Source organism: Phycodurus eques, chromosome 5 (assembly GCF_024500275.1).
Source record: "Phycodurus eques isolate BA_2022a chromosome 5, UOR_Pequ_1.1, whole genome shotgun sequence".
NCBI lineage: Eukaryota > Metazoa > Chordata > Actinopteri > Syngnathiformes > Syngnathidae > Phycodurus > Phycodurus eques.
This window is the reverse complement of record NC_084529.1, coordinates 16,365,138-16,382,328: the sequence shown is the minus strand read 5'-3', so window position 1 is coordinate 16,382,328 and position 17,191 is coordinate 16,365,138. Positions and strand designations below refer to the sequence as shown.

The 17,191-nt window shown below is 43.9% G+C and overlaps 1 protein-coding gene across 13 annotated transcripts in view; it reads left to right on the top strand.

Moving 5' to 3' along the window:
• Window positions 1-17,191, top strand: part of pclob (piccolo presynaptic cytomatrix protein b) — a 58,188-nt gene that overhangs the window by 13,112 nt on the left and 27,885 nt on the right. For all 13 annotated transcript variants that reach the window (XR_009768613.1, XR_009768614.1, XM_061677765.1 and 10 more), the window contains exons 7-13: window positions 60-908; window positions 1,100-1,855; window positions 1,980-3,119; window positions 3,205-4,245; window positions 4,472-5,560; window positions 9,699-10,475; window positions 10,603-16,999. Coding sequence is in view for 11 of the 13 variants with exons in the window: in XM_061677765.1 (XP_061533749.1) it covers window positions 60-908; window positions 1,100-1,855; window positions 1,980-3,119; window positions 3,205-4,245; window positions 4,472-5,560; window positions 9,699-10,475; window positions 10,603-16,999 (12,049 nt within the window). In the remaining 2 variants the exon portion in view is untranslated. The remainder of the gene's footprint in view (window positions 1-59; window positions 909-1,099; window positions 1,856-1,979; window positions 3,120-3,204; window positions 4,246-4,471; window positions 5,561-9,698; window positions 10,476-10,602; window positions 17,000-17,191) is intronic.

The following is a 17,191-nucleotide window of genomic DNA, read 5'->3' as shown; positions in this document are numbered from 1 at the left end:
ATACTCTGTAAATTCTGTATGTATTTGTATTTCTTTGATATATTTTTGCTTTATTTCAGAAAAAGGAATGGCTGTGTCTTACATGTCAGATGAAAAGAGCAGTTGAAGCATCTGGGCAACCAGTTTCTCAAAATCAGGATCAAGCAGCAAATCGTAACGCTCCAGCTGCGGTCAAGTCAACAGACACCACCAAACCGATTACATCGCAAACAAAGTCAACTCTCAACACTGCTGAACACCCACAGGAAAAGTCATCCACAGCTTCAGTTACGTCAAACAAACCTGAAACTTCCATCACCTCAGTGAAGTTGGTTAGCCCAGCACCTGATGCAAGAACACAACAGAAAAATGAGAAGCCCGTTCCTGAGAAATCACCAGATCAGGCAAGCCAAAATGGACACAAGCAGAGCAATGCCACTTCAGCAAATCAGCAAGAGACTGGAGGATTTTTTGGCGTGGGTGCTACCAAATCTAAGCCGAATGCAGAAAAGCCTACTGATTCAGTTTCAGGAAAGGTGTTTGGTTTTGGTTCTTCAGTCTTCAGCTCAGCAACTTCATTAATAACAACGGCTGTTCAGGATCAGCCAAAGACCACTCCGCCAGCTTCTCCCAAAAGGTCCCCTGCGAAGGAGCTTAAATCTGATACTTCTCAGAAGCAAGAGCCGCAGAAGAAGTCAACAGAGTCAACACAGCAGGCTAACACCCCTCCATCAGGTTCAACTACAGGAGATAATAAGACAACAAAACCTCCAAAGCCTGCAGAAGCTACCAAGTCAGCTGTTAAACCAGGTTCTACATGTCCACTCTGTAAAGTTGGACTGCACCAAGCCAACTCCAATACCTGCACTGAATGCAAAAACACTGTATGTAATCAGTGCGGGTTTAACCCCATGCCAAACGAAACAAAGGTAAAACTATACATTTAAATTTAAATATTTTAACAATACAAAAACAATTACTTTTTGTAAGTCTTTGAACCATTCCTTCTATCAACATTATGCATGTCTTAATTTGTATGCTCTACTTGCTGTTTGTTAAACATTGGAATCACACATACAGTACATTTGTCATTGAAATAACCTTACTTTTTTTGGTTCAGGAGTGGCTGTGTCTCACCTGCCAGATGCGGCATGCTCTAGTTGCGAGCCATCCCCCAGTAGCTGCGACTACCAACTCACATGTACCCGCAAAAGATGTCACGAGCACAGCTGAAACTGAAAAGAAAGTAGCATCGATAACAATCTCACCTCAGAGACAACCAACAGTTGGGACAGCAACGCCTGCTGCAGCTTCTCTGGCTGCTAATAAGCCAGATGGTACGGAAGACAGCATTTCAGCTCCTGTAAAAAAGACTCCACAGGATCATAAAAACATACCAGGAGTCAGAACATCACCAGGCCAGACAGGGCAAGCTGAACGTAAGAAGAGCAATGCCACTGAGTCAGGAGGATTTTTTGGTTTTGGTGGCAGTAAAACCCAACCAGACACTTCCAAGCCAGCAGAGTCAGTGACCGTAAAAATGTTTGGCTTTGGATCTTCTATTTTCAACAGTGCCTCCACCTTGATCAACTCAACTCCACCAGTTTCACCCAAGATGTCCCCCACAAAACAGAGTCAACCCCCAACTGTCCAAAAGAAGGAGCAACAGACGAAGCCGGCTCAGATGGCTAAATCATCCTCATCCGAACAGACCAAAGTGAACAAATCTCAAAAAGATTTCCAGTCCATCTGTCCACTTTGTAAGGCTGAACTCAACATTGGGTCCAAAGAGCTACCAAACTATGACAGCTGCACCAACTGCAAGAGTACTGTCTGCAAGCAGTGTGGATTTAACCCAATGCCAAATGTATCAAAGGTGAGTAAAGCTCGTATGTAAGTATTGTAGTCAGTTAAATATACATGAACATACATAAAAAAAAATTTTCAACAGTAAGTAAAAGGACATTTAACATTCATGACTTTCTTTTGTTGCATTGTAGAAAAAGGAGTGGCTATGTCTGACATGCCAGATGCAAAGAGCTCTCTCAGCAACAAAAGTAGCCGAGCCGCCGGTGATGAAACCTCAGCCATCACCCAAGAAAGTGACGACCCCAGCTGCTGCCACTCTCGATCAAATTAAAGATACAATTTCAACACAGAAATCAGATGTCCTGGACAAAAACCAGAAGGATGAACCGACACCAGTACAATTACAAAAGAAAGAAAAGAGCCCTGGTACTGTCTCAGGCCTGATAAAAGATATTAAAACTGGATCACCACCTACAAAGGAGGTTCAAATCTCCTCGACACCTTCACCTGAAGAGAAGTCAACTGCAGGTTCAATTGCTGACAAACCACTGACTGAACAAGCTTCTCCTGTCTGGACAGATGTGGAATCTTCATTGAAGAAGAAAGAAGATTGTCCTTTACCAAGCTCCCTCGCAACAACAGAGCCATCAGATAAGCAAGTGCAGGGAACGATAGTAAAATTGGTGGATCAAGATAATAAACAGCCCTCCAAATTCCCAAACAAGGAGCCTAACCTCATTTATAAAACAATTGCCAAATCAGCTCCCTCTGCAGTACAATCAACTCAAGAAACAAGGATTGATGACAACAAATCTCAAGAAGGTGTCTCCAAAACAGCCGAAGCAGTGTCCGGCAAGATGATGGGATTTGGTTCAACCCTGTTGAGTTCAGCATCATCTTTGATAACATCTGCCGTTCATGAGGAATCACGCACGACACCACCGAGTTCTCGTAAAATGTCCGCCGCGGCGCAAGGCTCAGATAAAGTGTCAGCATCTCAGATTCCGCCGGTCAAGTCGAGCCCTGCTGTCTCCCCACTCAAAACATCCACAAAGGAGGTAAAGTCAGTTGAGCAAAAGATATCAGAGCAAACTGAACCCCAGGTCAAAGCTCCTCCGGCAGGAACAAAGAAAACGGACCATCGTCCACAAGAACCTTCAAAAGTAGGGACCTCCCAAGTCCCTCCCAAAGCAACCCAGTCTAATTGTCCTCTTTGCAAGGTTGAACTTAATATGGACTCCAAGGTTTTATCCAATTACAACACATGCACTGCATGTAAATCCACAGTCTGCAACAAATGTGGATTTAGTCCCATGCCGAATAAAGCAGAAGTAAGCTATCGCTTTTGCATCAAATCGATCAAATTTGTGTTTGTTGTTGAAAATGCCAATAATGATATCTGTTTTGTGTTGCTAGGGAAAAGAGTGGCTGTGTCTTAACTGTCAGATGCAAAGGGCACTTGGGGCTTCTGAACCCCTTGGGCTTCCCCTTATAAAAGCACAACCATCCCCGAGCAAAGAAACACCCCCCCCCTCAAAGGAAAAAGATACAGCAATACCAGCTTCTCAGGAAGAAACCATTCCATTAAACATTAAGGTTGTTAGTGTTGTCACAACCAAAGAAAGTGAATCCCCAGCTGTTGGTGAACTGAATGACAAGGCAACACCTGCAGCTGCTTCATTACCTGAAAAAAGCGGTCCTACTGCAATCAAGAAGACTAATGTTGCATCTATTTTACCTGAGAAGACCCCTAAAGTACATCCTGGATTATCCCAGAAGCAGCCTCTAGAATCTGTAACCTCTACTGAAAAGGTTGTTCCACCAACAGCACCAGAAGCAGCAAAAATAACTTCTCAACAACCTGCAAAAGCCATAAAACCTCCAAACAAATCTGTACCACCAACAACTCAACCTGCAATACAGGAATCGGGAGGCTTCTTTGGTTTTGGTGGTCCTAAAACACAACCCACTGCCGCCAAACCTGCTGAATCAGTGACTGGGAAGATGTTTGGCTTCGGGTCATCCTTCTTAAATTCAGCATCCGGTTTGATAACCTCAGCTGTTCAAGATGAAACTAAAACGACACCACCGACGCCACGCAAGATATCCATGCAGGCCTCTCCTAAGACAACACCGCCTGCCTCTCCTAAAACATTACCTGCAAAAGACAACAAAGCACCAGCTCTCCAGAAAACAGAGGAAGCAAAACTGGACAAACCACAGGGGAAAACTACTCCCTCATTTATAAAAGATAAAGTTGTTAAAGCGCCGGTTGAATCCCCCAAGGCACCTGCAGACACTCAGGGGGCTCTAAAAGCAGCTCAGTCCACCTGCCCACTCTGTAAGGTACAACTCAACATGGATGGCAAAGGTGCTCCCAACTTCAACACCTGCACGGAATGTAACGCAACGGTCTGTAACCAGTGTGGATTTAATCCAATGCCCAATGTAAAAGAGGTACGTCTGTGTTTTTCTGAAATTACGCACATTTCAGTAACTTACCAACGGTGGTCACTGATAGTGTAGCGGTATAGGTGGTATGTGAGTGTGAATGGTTCTGTGTGCCCTGCGATTGACTGGCGACCCCTGTCGCCCTGAAGTCTGCTGGGATACATTGCATGCTTTAAAGATTGTTTGGCATGAAAAGGTGAACAATCTGTGTTATGTCGTTCTTTTTTTAAAGGTACAAGAATGGCTCTGTTTGAATTGTCAGATGAAGAGGGCACTTGGAGCCTCTGAGCCCATCGGACCTTCTGCTGTGATACCACAGCCCCCACCACCCAAGATTACTCCCCCAAATTCTGAAAAAAAGGATACAGTAGTCCAGCCCAAGGAGTCGACGCTAATCACAAAAGAGGGCACTAAAGTGGAAAATAAGGCTCCCCAGGTAATAACACCCAAAACGACGGATCAATTGCAACAGGGTTCGATACCAAAGCCAAATGATCCTTCGGTTGATGGTCAAGAAAAGGCCCAGTTTGTGGCCGACCAGACAAAGGAGACTGGAAAAATGCGACAGGCAGATGATTTTCAAACTATAAAAACAGAAGTCAAGGCAGTTACTTCAAACCCGGCAGATGCAAAGCCACCTCAACTGCCTTCTAAATCCCCAACTCCTCCTGTCACTTCCACAGCAGTACCAGCTGTGTCTGCAAGGAGGAAGTCTGGGGACGTTTCCCAAACTCCAAAACCAGAAGTCAAGTTAGTAGCTGCAAAACCGCCAGATGGAAAACCGCCTCAACAGCCCTCTAAATCTCCAACTCCTACTGTCAAATCCACACCACCACCAGCTGTTTCTGCAAAGAAGGAGTCTGGGGGGTTCTTTGGATTCGGTGCACCCAAAACTCAACCTACTCCTTCTGCAAAGCCTGCTGAGAGTGTCACCGGGAAAATGTTTGGATTTGGCTCCTCAATTTTCAGCTCTGCATCCACACTGATAACCTCGGCTGTTCCAGATGAGCCTAAAACTACTCCCCTGGTCTCTCCCAAGATTTCCCATGCAAAGGCTGCACAGAAACCACAATCACCTCAAATAGCCAAACCTGCTGCTACATTGGCCCAGGCTAAGGTAGAGACAAAGCCATTTGAAGTCACAGAAGTGTCAGGAAGCCCCAAAGCGGATATTCCCAATGCAGATCTGTTCACCTGTCCGCTCTGTAAGGTTGAACTCAACAAGGCCACCAATGAACCTCCTAATTATAACACCTGCACCGAATGCAAGAGCCTTGTATGTAACCTCTGTGGATTTAATCCCATGCCTCATACAGGAGGGGTAAGTCCAATACTTTGCTCTCTCATTTTCACTTAAAGGAGATATATTGGCATTTCTTTTCACAGTTTTATAACAGTTCAATCCGTGACATGCTTTTGTCTAAATGGTGAAGAATTACAGTGCCTCTGTAGGATAGTGTTTCAGACAGTGCTCCCTGGGAGCTGCCTCTTGAAAGTGGCTCTGGCTCTTCAACCAGCTGCCTAAACCTAACCCTTAGCGTAGAATTGCAGAAAGGCTTGTTCACAGACACATTTAAGATCGGCTTACTCCAAGCTAGCTCACTCCCAATTACCACCACCATATGGTGCCTTCAAGGACCTCCATGACTTACTTTACCAAAGAGCAACAACATTATGACCTGACAGAACATTTGATAACCAATAACGACTACTGTAAACAACAACGTAGTTCATTACAACTTTGTCTGTTATTCGTAATTGCTTTTCAGTCCGAACACGGGGTTCAACAAGTAGCTAATTGCCATGGTGACGAAAGCTGTACTCTGGCTTGGCTTCACAGTCGGAGGGGGTAGGGGAGCAGTGGCTCATTTGTATGAGGCAGGACTTCCTTCTCAAAACAGGCTAATTTCAGAAGAGAATAAGAGAGTGGAAGTCTCTTAATCCCATGCCTCATACAAATGCAAAAATAATAATAATAATTCTTGATCTTTGGGATATTTTGACAGGAAAGTCACAGACGGGTTATTCAAGCACCAGGGAACTGGAAAAGATGCACGTTTCGCCCTTTTGTGTGTTTGCAAATTTGACTAATACTGGTAGATTGTTGCTGCTGTTGTGCCTTTGCCGTCCAGGCCATTCAAGTGCTTCCATTACATACAGTAACATAGCTCATGTCTTTTCAGCAGACCCCTGGGAATACACAAACTGTATTAAGGCTGTTGTGCAACAGCATTAGTGAGATGAGATCTGATGTCACAGCAGAGAATCAAGCAGGGGCACGGTTGCCAGAGCCCGTGACAGATTTGAGATGGCAAAGTCGTGCGATATGCCAATAAAGCCGAGAGGAGGCAGATTACGTCAAACACAAAATAACATTAGACTTCCTCTCGATGCATCTGCTCTATTGCTTAGATCAGTGATGCCATGTAATTCTTCAATTTCCTTTTTGTTATATGTGGGTGGGCAGTACACAAACTGGATGTACTTGCTTTGTGAGGACACACATGCACATGTTTGTGCAGGTTGCCTTTTTGTGTGCATTCCCTTTTCATTTTTCAATGTAGGGCTGTAATCTTTTATCCGCTAAAATTAATGAAAAAATTAATTCTAAGGACAATGATCATCATTTCATGCTGCATAAGGACACTCAGACATATTTGAAAATAAAAATCATGAACAGTCAATTTATGACAATCCTAAAATATCAGGGCAGCACCTTGGACTAGTGGTTAGCATCACAGTCGAGATGTCCTGGGCTCAAATTTCACTTTTTGAGTTTTTTTATCTTTATTTCGAGGAAACGCCCTATAGAAAGTGGATCGATGGACAGAAATATAACAAAACAATAATTGTATTTAATTTTATTATTACATGTAATTACATTATACTTCTGTGCTGATTGGCTGGGCGCATTTTGATGTAAATCAATAGATTATGGAAAATTTAAACGGGAGAGTGTTTGCATTTGTTGATGTGTCTACTGCATGCGCCAGGTGCACAGATCTGCTTGGTGATGAAGTACTGCCTCCAAGAGTGAAAATGCAATCGATGCCTTTATTGTTTTTAGGGGGTATTTTGTAGACTCTGGGCACACAATGAGTAAGCAGTGACTCATTTGCACGAGACGGCACTACCCCCCAAATCAGGCTAAAAAAGAAGGTAAAAGTGTGCTGTAATTCTTGATTCTTGGGGTATTTTGACAAAAGCATGTTACAGACGATTTATGAATTTTCCAGAGAGCTGTTTGAAGTTGTGAGAAAAATGCATAATAGGTCTGGGTTTTTTTGTCCTATAAAAGGCTGTCTCTTTACCTAACTACGAAAGTGTTGGTTTATATATTTGTTTGTGCATGCGTTTTTGAACATCCTTGTCTTCCAAGAGTCACATTCCAGATTTTTGTAAAAAGTGAATAACCCTAAAATAGATGTGCTTAATTATGTAATTGCCATGCAGTAGTCCTTAAAGATGCTTGAAAGTGTGGAAACAGGAAGAGTAACCTTTTATTTTATAGCATGAAAGGGCACGGCTTTGGTCATAGGACAGAGGGTTGAAAGGCTTGAAAGAAGTGAGTGCCAGCAGCATGTCTCCATTTGATTCTTTTGATTGCTCACTGTGCTTCAAGCACATGTCATCAAAATACACTGCAAAGTGACCGTTGTCCTGATAAGTAGGGCACACGTGTATCACGCTTATGATTGTGAGGAGAATGAAAAGATGGAACTCAGTTGAAGGTTTTTGTGCGTTTTTGGACAAAAATGACCCTGCACTCAATGTGTGTTCATTTTCAGAGTGATGAGAGCAAATGACGCTTGCTGTACTATCCAGTTTGCAATGTCTGTGCCAGCATTGAGTCATAGATGTTTGTGTTTGTGTTAGAGAAGACTATTTTATTGCAGTGTATTTTTATCTTGTCTGCCTGTTTGTTTGTTTTTTTTGCCTGCAACACTTGCTTTTCGCTTCATCACACCCACAAATCACCACTTGATATTTAATACGAACTGTAGCTTATTTGACTTCAGAGACTTTACAAGGCCAATAAAAAAAAAATGTCTCTATTCTTCAGTAGCTGTTGCGACTGTCTGCTTGTACCGTTAGGAGTCACCACACCTAACCTACCCATTTTGTTTTTCATCTGGGCCGTGGGACCTTTAGGACTGGCCGTGGCTGCATATTGGGTCACTGTGCAGGAATTCAACCCGCACAGTCGTCATTAAAAGCAGCCGCATGTACCACACTACACTACCAGTTTCGTATTTAGGTCAACGATCAATTTTTAACAAACTATCTCAAACCTAAAATTACGGGCTTCCCAGTGCTGTGATTTCCCCCCCACTATCCTCTCATGTAATGAAGCAATGACAGGTCAAAGCTTTAAGGTCAAACATTCCAAACACAAAAAAAGTCATATTTTCCACAGTTTTCACCACCTCATAAATCTGTGGACAAATAATAGGTCAATAGGCGCTTGGCTAATTAGTTATTGGTATCATTTGACTGTGATTTGTTTAGTGCACTATGAATGGACACAAAACTAGATGTAATAGTAAGGGCTGCCTTAAGCCTTTGCTTATCTCCAGGCGTTTTCTGAGTTGCAGCCAATGTGACCCTTTACCCACCCACTGTGCTCTGTAGCATATTAAAGTTGTCGATATCAGCATTTTATTTTATTTTTTTATGACATCTGCTCAAACTCATGTTAGTCCACTGAGGCTTTCTGACTGCTGGTAGACAAACATTGCAGATTTCTGAATTTTTGCATAGCTTTTATGATCTCGTTGTGTCTGCCATCCTGTTTAGTTGCCTTGGGGACATCCATTTTAATTAGCTCTGTAGCTTGTAGCTTCTATTTATTAATGGAAATGTCAGCTGGGATTTGTTGGGTTGACCTACCATTGTATTGTTTGTAATGTCGTTGATGTTAATTGAAATCACATTTTTCCTTCCCGTGAATGGTAATTACACACGAAGCGGTTTCACCTCATTCCACCTCAATTTTTGTTGCTGTGCCATTTATCAGATGAGAAAAAGAAAGGTTCGCATTTCCTTTTTTTTTTGGAGCAAAGCACTCTGCCTGTTAGAGATCAGCAGGTCAACATGTTGTGTGTGTACACGGTGGGCAAGTGTAATAAAGAGTTGTGCTCTGTATGGGCTGCTGAAAGCTGAGCATCTCAGCTTCTGCCAAAGGAAATCTGCCAGAAAATCAATAGCACTCTTGCCACCCACTTTGGCAGTCGGAACAGGCAATCACTAAACATAAACTTAGTGTCAATATAGTCCAATAGTGAATATAGGAAAAAAATAGCCGCAAATTAATGTTAGTTATTTGTGCGCACGGTGGATCCCATCTATTTTTGTTATAACTCTCCAGGCCTTGACGAGCAGTCAAAGATGTTCTCTCATATACTGTATGTAAAAATGAAGTAATGGTGTTGATATGCCTTGTTTATCTTTTGTTACAGAAGGAATGGCTGTGTCTCAACTGCCACACCCAAAAGGCTTTGTTGGGCCAACTGGGAGACTCAGGGAAAATGCCTCAGCCTTCACTCATATCGGTACCACAAGAGACCCAAGCCATACATGCGACCAAAAAGGCAGAACCCCAGCCACCCCCTACGAATGATGCGGATGTGGTTACAAAACCACCAAGTATGCCGACCTCGACCAAAATGGTAACAACAGGTGAAACAAGAAAAACAGAAACCCCACCGGCGGCAGCTCCAGCAAAGGTTGAAGTCCAATCTACACTTGCAGCCAAAGCAGTGAAGGTTTCACCTGTAAAAGAGGAAAACAAACATTTAGTTGAACCTGCAGCAGAACCAGTTAAACCAGTGATCGTCTCCGATCCTACATTGCCAAGTGTAAATGTTTCCAAAAGTGTAACAGTTGACAGAAAAGAAGAACTAGAGAAAGCAGAGGCAAGTGGGGAACAAATTCCCCAAATGTCTAAACTTGACCTCTCAGAAGCAACAGTTGCAGTTTCTACAAATGAACCAAGGCAGCTCTCATCAGAGAAGTTTGCTGTCAAAATACCAAATGCTGAAGACCAAATAAAACTAAGTGAGCCTTCCACATCTGCCCAGAAAGTTCAGGTTCAGGAGCAGTCTCAAGAGCCATCAGATGTTCCAGAGTTGACACCATTTGACAGTCATAAAGTTGAAAAGTCAACTGAAAATATAGCTGACCCCGCAGTCCTCCCAAAGCCGCAAACAGACTCTACAAAGGATATGACAGTGAAAGTAAGAATAGTTTGTCTTTATAAGAAAGATTTATGTGGTTATTCATGTTTTTGTTTTTGCCATGACCTAAAAGAATCAGTCTATATAGCAGTGACGTGTATTATTAAAGTTTTTTTGTGTTCTTTAGGTGGGAGATGAAACAGCAAAAGAGTCGGAAAAATTGGAAAAATCTCCAGATGAACTGGAGAACAGAGTTGTGTCCAAGTTAACGCCCAAGCCAACATCTGAAGCTGAAGAAGACGCTCAACCTCAGGTTTTACCCTTATCAGAGGAACCACATGTGGAGCAGGTGGTATACAATGTGACTAAAAATGACACAGAGGAAGAGAATAGCCTGCCAGTTAAGGAGGCTGTCGAAAGCGGGAAAAGGCGGCATAGTTTCCAAGCAATGGAAGAGAGCAGCGGGAGTGATATGACGCCTTCACCTTCCCCTGAGGTTCAGAGGAGGAAGCTGAAGGTAACCGATGTGTCATCTATCAGTGAGGACCTCAAAACAGAAAGCGCTGACTCGTCTATAGAAGATGAAGCCTTCATTTGCAGTCAGATCATGGGTATGGGCGACGAAGGGGAAATGTCTCTTTCAGACAATGAGAAGGGAAACTGTCAAATGAGGAGGAAACTGTCGAGTGAAGAAGTCTTCAAAAAGTCTGCGCTTGATAATGCCTCCATAAAACACAAATCACTCTCTAGCAAAGGTAGCACAGATAATGAAGGCATGCTAGTATGGACAAAATACCCTCTAACGATGAGCGAGGCAACTTCACATGAAACAGTTCCCAGCACAACTTTCAAGAAAGCTATTCCGGTCATCAGACATAGACAAAGCACTGATGAAGAGGTAGAGAGCATCACTGAATCCCTGTCAAAGGGCTCATCTAGCGTGCAAGCGTCTAGCTTCACTCCAGGGTCATCACCTACGTCAGCGTCTTCCCTGGAGGAGGACAGTGATAGCAGTCCGAGTCACAGGAGGATTAGCGGGGACAAACAGTATCGCAAGGGTAAACACAGACATGCCACCCAGCCACTCCCCACCATTGAAGACTCCACCGATGAAGAAAAATCTCATAAAGAAAAGAACCAACTCAACGTGCATGGCCGCTTGTCTCCAAATCAAAGTGCCTCCTCTGTAGAGGATCTTAGACAAGGCACGGTAATGGATGAAACCGGTAAAACATCAGGGTCTGAGTACTGGGCCAGCATAGAATCAGAGCCAGAAGCAAAACAAGCTGTACAGAGAGGAGGGAAACCTTCTCCAACAGTGATACCATACATTCCATCTGAGCCTTTTGAAAGGAATGAAAGTGATTCCAAATCATTAAAGAGTGCAAAAGAAGCATATGAGGACATTCTCCAGAAAGCTAAAGCTATCCCAGGTGATAGTCCTCCCGGTGTTGAGCCGCTTTATGGTGGAATTTCAATTGAGGACTATCTTTATGAATCCTTGGTTGAGGAGCCCAAGATGATGATGACTGGCTTTCAAGACATCGAACCTAAACATGAACTCAGCCCAGAACCTTTGAAGAAACTCAGGTCTCCAGAGGAGGTTTATGAAGAGATGATGGAAAAAAAGAGGGAATTGATGATGATAGAACAAGAGTTTAAACAGGCCCAGACAGCATTGGAATCTGCCTCATCTGTGTCTCCTCAAGATCTTAAGACCTGTGTTGTAGCCATGCCCAAAGAAGCCATATCAAACACTGGAGAAAGCATGACTCCTGAAAGTGGTGAAGCTTCCGATGAAGCACCGGTCAAGAAGAAGAAACGGCCTGCCCCACCACGCCCTACTCAACCTCCTAAGCGAACTGAGGTCACTGTTGCTCCGAACACAACATCTGGTTCTATAGGTTTTGTTCGACCCATGGTACCTCTCGATCCTTCACTTAGAAAGGCACTCTTCCCCATACCTGACCTCAAGATTACACAGTGTTCATCAGGGGAGGAAGAGGATGACAGTCTGGCAGATGAGTATGGTGTTGGTATTTCATCCGAAATTACCCCAAGTGATGATTCTGAAACTAAAGATGATCAATCTATAAGCCCAACCTTGTCCGAGACAACTGAAATGGAACCAATATCTGTGGTGCGTGAAATCCCAGAAGCAAAACCTATTCCAACTCCAATATCCGCCCCAGAACTGACCACTACACCTTCCCCTGTATCATCACAGTCACCACCAACTTCACCGGCCACACCAGATTCCAGCCTGGAATCTAATGCTACGTCTTCATCCTCCTACCAGGTTCAAACACCTCTATCGTCAGACTCAACTCCTCTCTCTACGCCGACAACTTCTTTCTTAACTCAAACCCCACGAGAGGGTTCACCACTGATGTCTGCTAAAGGTGAGGTATCTTCTAGAGAAAGCTCGACAGTTATAGTAGTGATTCCAGATGTGGTGTCTGATCCGTCTAAAGCTGAAACAGCTGAACTGGACCAAGCTAAGTCTTCCTTTCCTGTAGCTACAATGTCAGCTTCAAGAGAGACGCCTCCACCAGTGATAGTTGAAATGCCAGACTTGGTTTCATCTCCCTCCCAAATGCCCATTGAGGCGACATCAGTGCTAAAGTTGTCAGCTGCAAGCCCAGAATCTGTCCCTATCGAAGCCAAGCCTACAGCACAATTTACTGAGTCCCCTGTTACCAGTATTATTCAAGGATCTGTTCCATCTTCAGCTCATGTAGCTACTTCTACTGTTACTCCTGTAGTATCCCACGAACCAGTAATTGTCCAGATGCCTGACCTGGTTTCGACTACATCTCAATTCTCAACACAAACATCTATGTCAGTCTCAACAATCACAGCCCAGGCACAACCAAATGTTGTACACTCAGTCCAACCAGCTGCCACATCAATGATCCCCGTATCTGCCCCATCTACTACTATAGTCAAAAAGAAAGTCCCACCTCCCCCTCCCCCGCGGTCTACATCAGTTTCACTATCTGAGCATGGTGGAGCGCAGCTGCCGATAAGGCGTGCTCAGCATGTATCCACTACTGTGGCTTCCACCATCACTACAGCAGCCACCGTTGTAGCCCAGCCAATGCAGTCTGTAGTTGTGGATATACAGCCACAAATGGAGGATATGAAACCAGATGATGTGGCTGTAGCTCAAATAGTGACCCCAACGAGAGCAGGGCATGTGGTCATCATAGTGCCAAGTGTAGAAAACATGTCTCGGATTTTCCAAACTCCTCAAGACAGCACAAACACGTCCACTGTACATCAGGCACCAAGTAGTCAAATAGTCACAGACCATGTGATTGTGAGTTCAACCACAGATTCACCATTGCCATCCGCTAAAGTGTCAGCAGTGCCAGTTCCACCACTCCCACCTAAACCTGCAGTGAGAACAAATTTAGAAACGGTAGAAATACCTGTCGCTGATACACCTCCACCACCTCTTTCCACTTTACCAAAGCCCACTATTTATTCAAAGTCACCAGTTTCTGCTTTAGCAACAGCATCCCAGGTTTCTGTTACAACAGCTGGCACTAGTCATTTTTCCAAGGCTCCTCCACCAATACCACCGAAGCCTGTAATAATTCCAGCTGGACTGGTGTTCAGCCACAAACCAGGAGAAAGTGTCAAGCCACCTCCTGTTGTTGCACCAAAAGCTGCAACACTGCCTCGGACAAAAGCACCTCCAAATGCCCTCTCACTAAGCCTGACTCGACCTGTGGAGAGTAACTCAGGGGCAATGTCTCCCAAGTCACCATTATCTCCCAGACACGCCAAATGTTTAAAAACATATGTGGTGATAACTCTGCCATCTGAGCCTGGCTCACCAACAGAAGTGATAACAGTTCAGGCACCGATAAGACGAGGATCCATTCCAGCTACAAAAGGGCCAGGCGTTCGAACGACCCCTTCAGAACAAAAAACACCATTTGAAACGTTTTCGGCAGAGGCCACAGTCAGGAGCGCATCGGTCCCCACTGTAAGACATCCACCGCCAGTAACCATAGCCTCAACTGTTCCTTTACAACAAGTGGCACCCAGTTATACTGTGGTCTCTAAAGTGCAACCTGAAAGGAATTATTTTGTGACACACCCTGATCAGGAAACACCAATTCAGGCATGTAGTGTACCAGACCCAATAAAGAAGCCATATACACCTATTGTAATGAAGCAACAACAAGCCATTTATCAGCCCTTGCCATCTACAGCAATACAAGAAAACATCATCAGGACTTCAGTGATAGGTGCTCAGATTGAAGCCACTGCAACATCACAATCTGACTCATCTGTCACTCAACATCCAAAAATAGTCTCAGAAGACATAACACTTTTACAAGAGGTTTTACCTGATACTCAAATTCCAGTGGCCCAAATACAAACAATGCCGACCCAACAGCCTCTGACACAACATGTCTCTATTCTGCTAGAGCCTAGATTAACTTCAGATGTACCAATTCCCCGAGAAAGTACAGTGACAGTATATTCCAATGGTCTTCGTAAACAGCATGAAATTGAAATAGAAAATGCTCAACTACAACCAGAAATTGCTGGAGGAATCATTGTCACAGAGGCAGTAGCAAAGTCACCAATGGCAATGAGTTACCAACTACCTGGAGCAACTGAGCAAATATCCTATTCTGCAGCTGGCTGGACGACACGTCAAACAGTAACAGAACCACAAAAGGATTATGTTGTTACAATACCAGATGTACCAACATTACCTCAGGTGCATCACGAGGTTGCACCAGCTCCCGCAATATCAACTCCCAAAGTAATTCCTTCGTTTGTTATAATGGAGTCACAACATGTGACCCCACAGCCACAGGAGCCTCCTATGATTTATACGCCTCCAATGCCATGTCCTACACCTCCACTTAAAGTAATTGCATTGCAGCCAGACCATACACACATTAGAACAATGGAGGCTGTGGTGAGACAAGCACCAATGACATCCATGATAAAATCTCAGGCAGTGGCTTCAAGTGAAAGAAGGACATCGATGTCATCCATAGGAAAAGCACCATTCAGCACAAGTGAAATATCTACCTTTCCTGGAGATTATGACATGCCGGCTGATGTTGTCAACATCGGGGCCTTTGCTACCACAAGAAGACCATCTTTAACCATGCAGCAACCATTGGTAATAAACATACCAGCTGAAAAAGATATTCCTGGTGATGTGTATGACACTTACAGAACAGCTTCATATCGTTCAGTTGAACAACCACAGCTAATAACATGTTCATCTGAATATGATTGCCCACTGGAGATAATAACCACTGAGGCGTACACAAGGAGAACCTCAATACCTGCTATACAGGACATTCCACCTCATTCAGCTGTTGCTCCGATCACCATTACTAAAATTCAGCAAGAGTCCATTGAGAGCCAAGAGATTCGAGGACCCGAGAAGGTTGTCTCCAGTATGAGCCACAAGTATTCTTCTTCAGTTTCAACCACAGGGCAGCCTGCTGAAATCGTGCCGAGCTTAGTCACTCAAGTTGTCACGACTGAGGTCCAGAGAACTACTGTATCTGTTGTCCATGAAAGACTTCCGCAGCATACTCCAGCCAGTGTACCTTGCACTATAAAACAACATGAAAGTAAATACCAAGCTCAACCTAAGCAAAATGGAAAGATAATCCATCAAGGGGATATTATGGATCTACGGACCATGAAAGTTGGTGTGGAGATGACCGAAAAAGGCATGGATCTAACTCCTCCTGAGTTATATCGACAGTCATCCAATGACCCTGCGCGTCAGATCACAGCAGTGCAGCCTGAAATAGTAAATCTCAGTGCTGAGGTTGTCCCTGCGACTACACTGGCTGTAGTAACTGACAGTATCACAATCGTCACATGCACAGCCACCATTGCTTCATACAGCAACACTCCAGCAGAAAAACCACTCGACTTGCAGGGACCTGTTGCATCCTTACCCCTGCCTCTCACCACATACAAACCATGCGAACCACTGGCACAAATTGTATACAGACCTGTCAATGCCCAGCCTGTAGTCGTTGCTGTACCATCCACAGCTCAAGACATACCAATTAATCTTTCCTATGGAGCATTCGTCAGAGGAGGCCAACAACCAATGACTCCGGCCTCAACAGATTTCAACAGTGTTCTGTCTTTGGAGGCGACAGGTGCCATGGATCTGTCCAATTACAGACCGGTGAGGTCTATGGTAGCTTTATCCGAAACAAGTCCTGAAGTAATAACCACTGTTGTTGAGGATGATTTGACACCAGTTGATCTCACAGCTGGTAGAAGGAGTGTATGTTGTGATGTTATATACAAATTACCTTTTACTGGAAGCTGTAGAACACAACCCACTGTCACAATACAGTCTGACAACCGTTTGGTTCACAGAGATAACACCTATCAGTATGATGGAGCTGGGCAGTTTAGCATAAGAGGCTTGAATGGTGAAAAAACATTGATATCTGATGCAAGCCTGAGAGATGTAGGACTCTTTCCCTATGATCCCAACAAAGACTATGAATACCACAATGGATCTACAGACGGAGCCATAGACCTCACTGCCACCAGACGTCCTACTGGTGAGTATAGTAACATCTGTTGCATGATAAATCCGATAGATGTCACTTTATTCAGAGTTGATTTTTTTTATTTTATTGTTTTATTAACTGTGTGCGATTTTTGTTTTCTTTTTCTTCAAACAGATGCATGTGTTTGCCTGCGTGTGCTCCCTCAATATTTTGGCTTTGCATCTTGCTAGCCAAAATGACTTC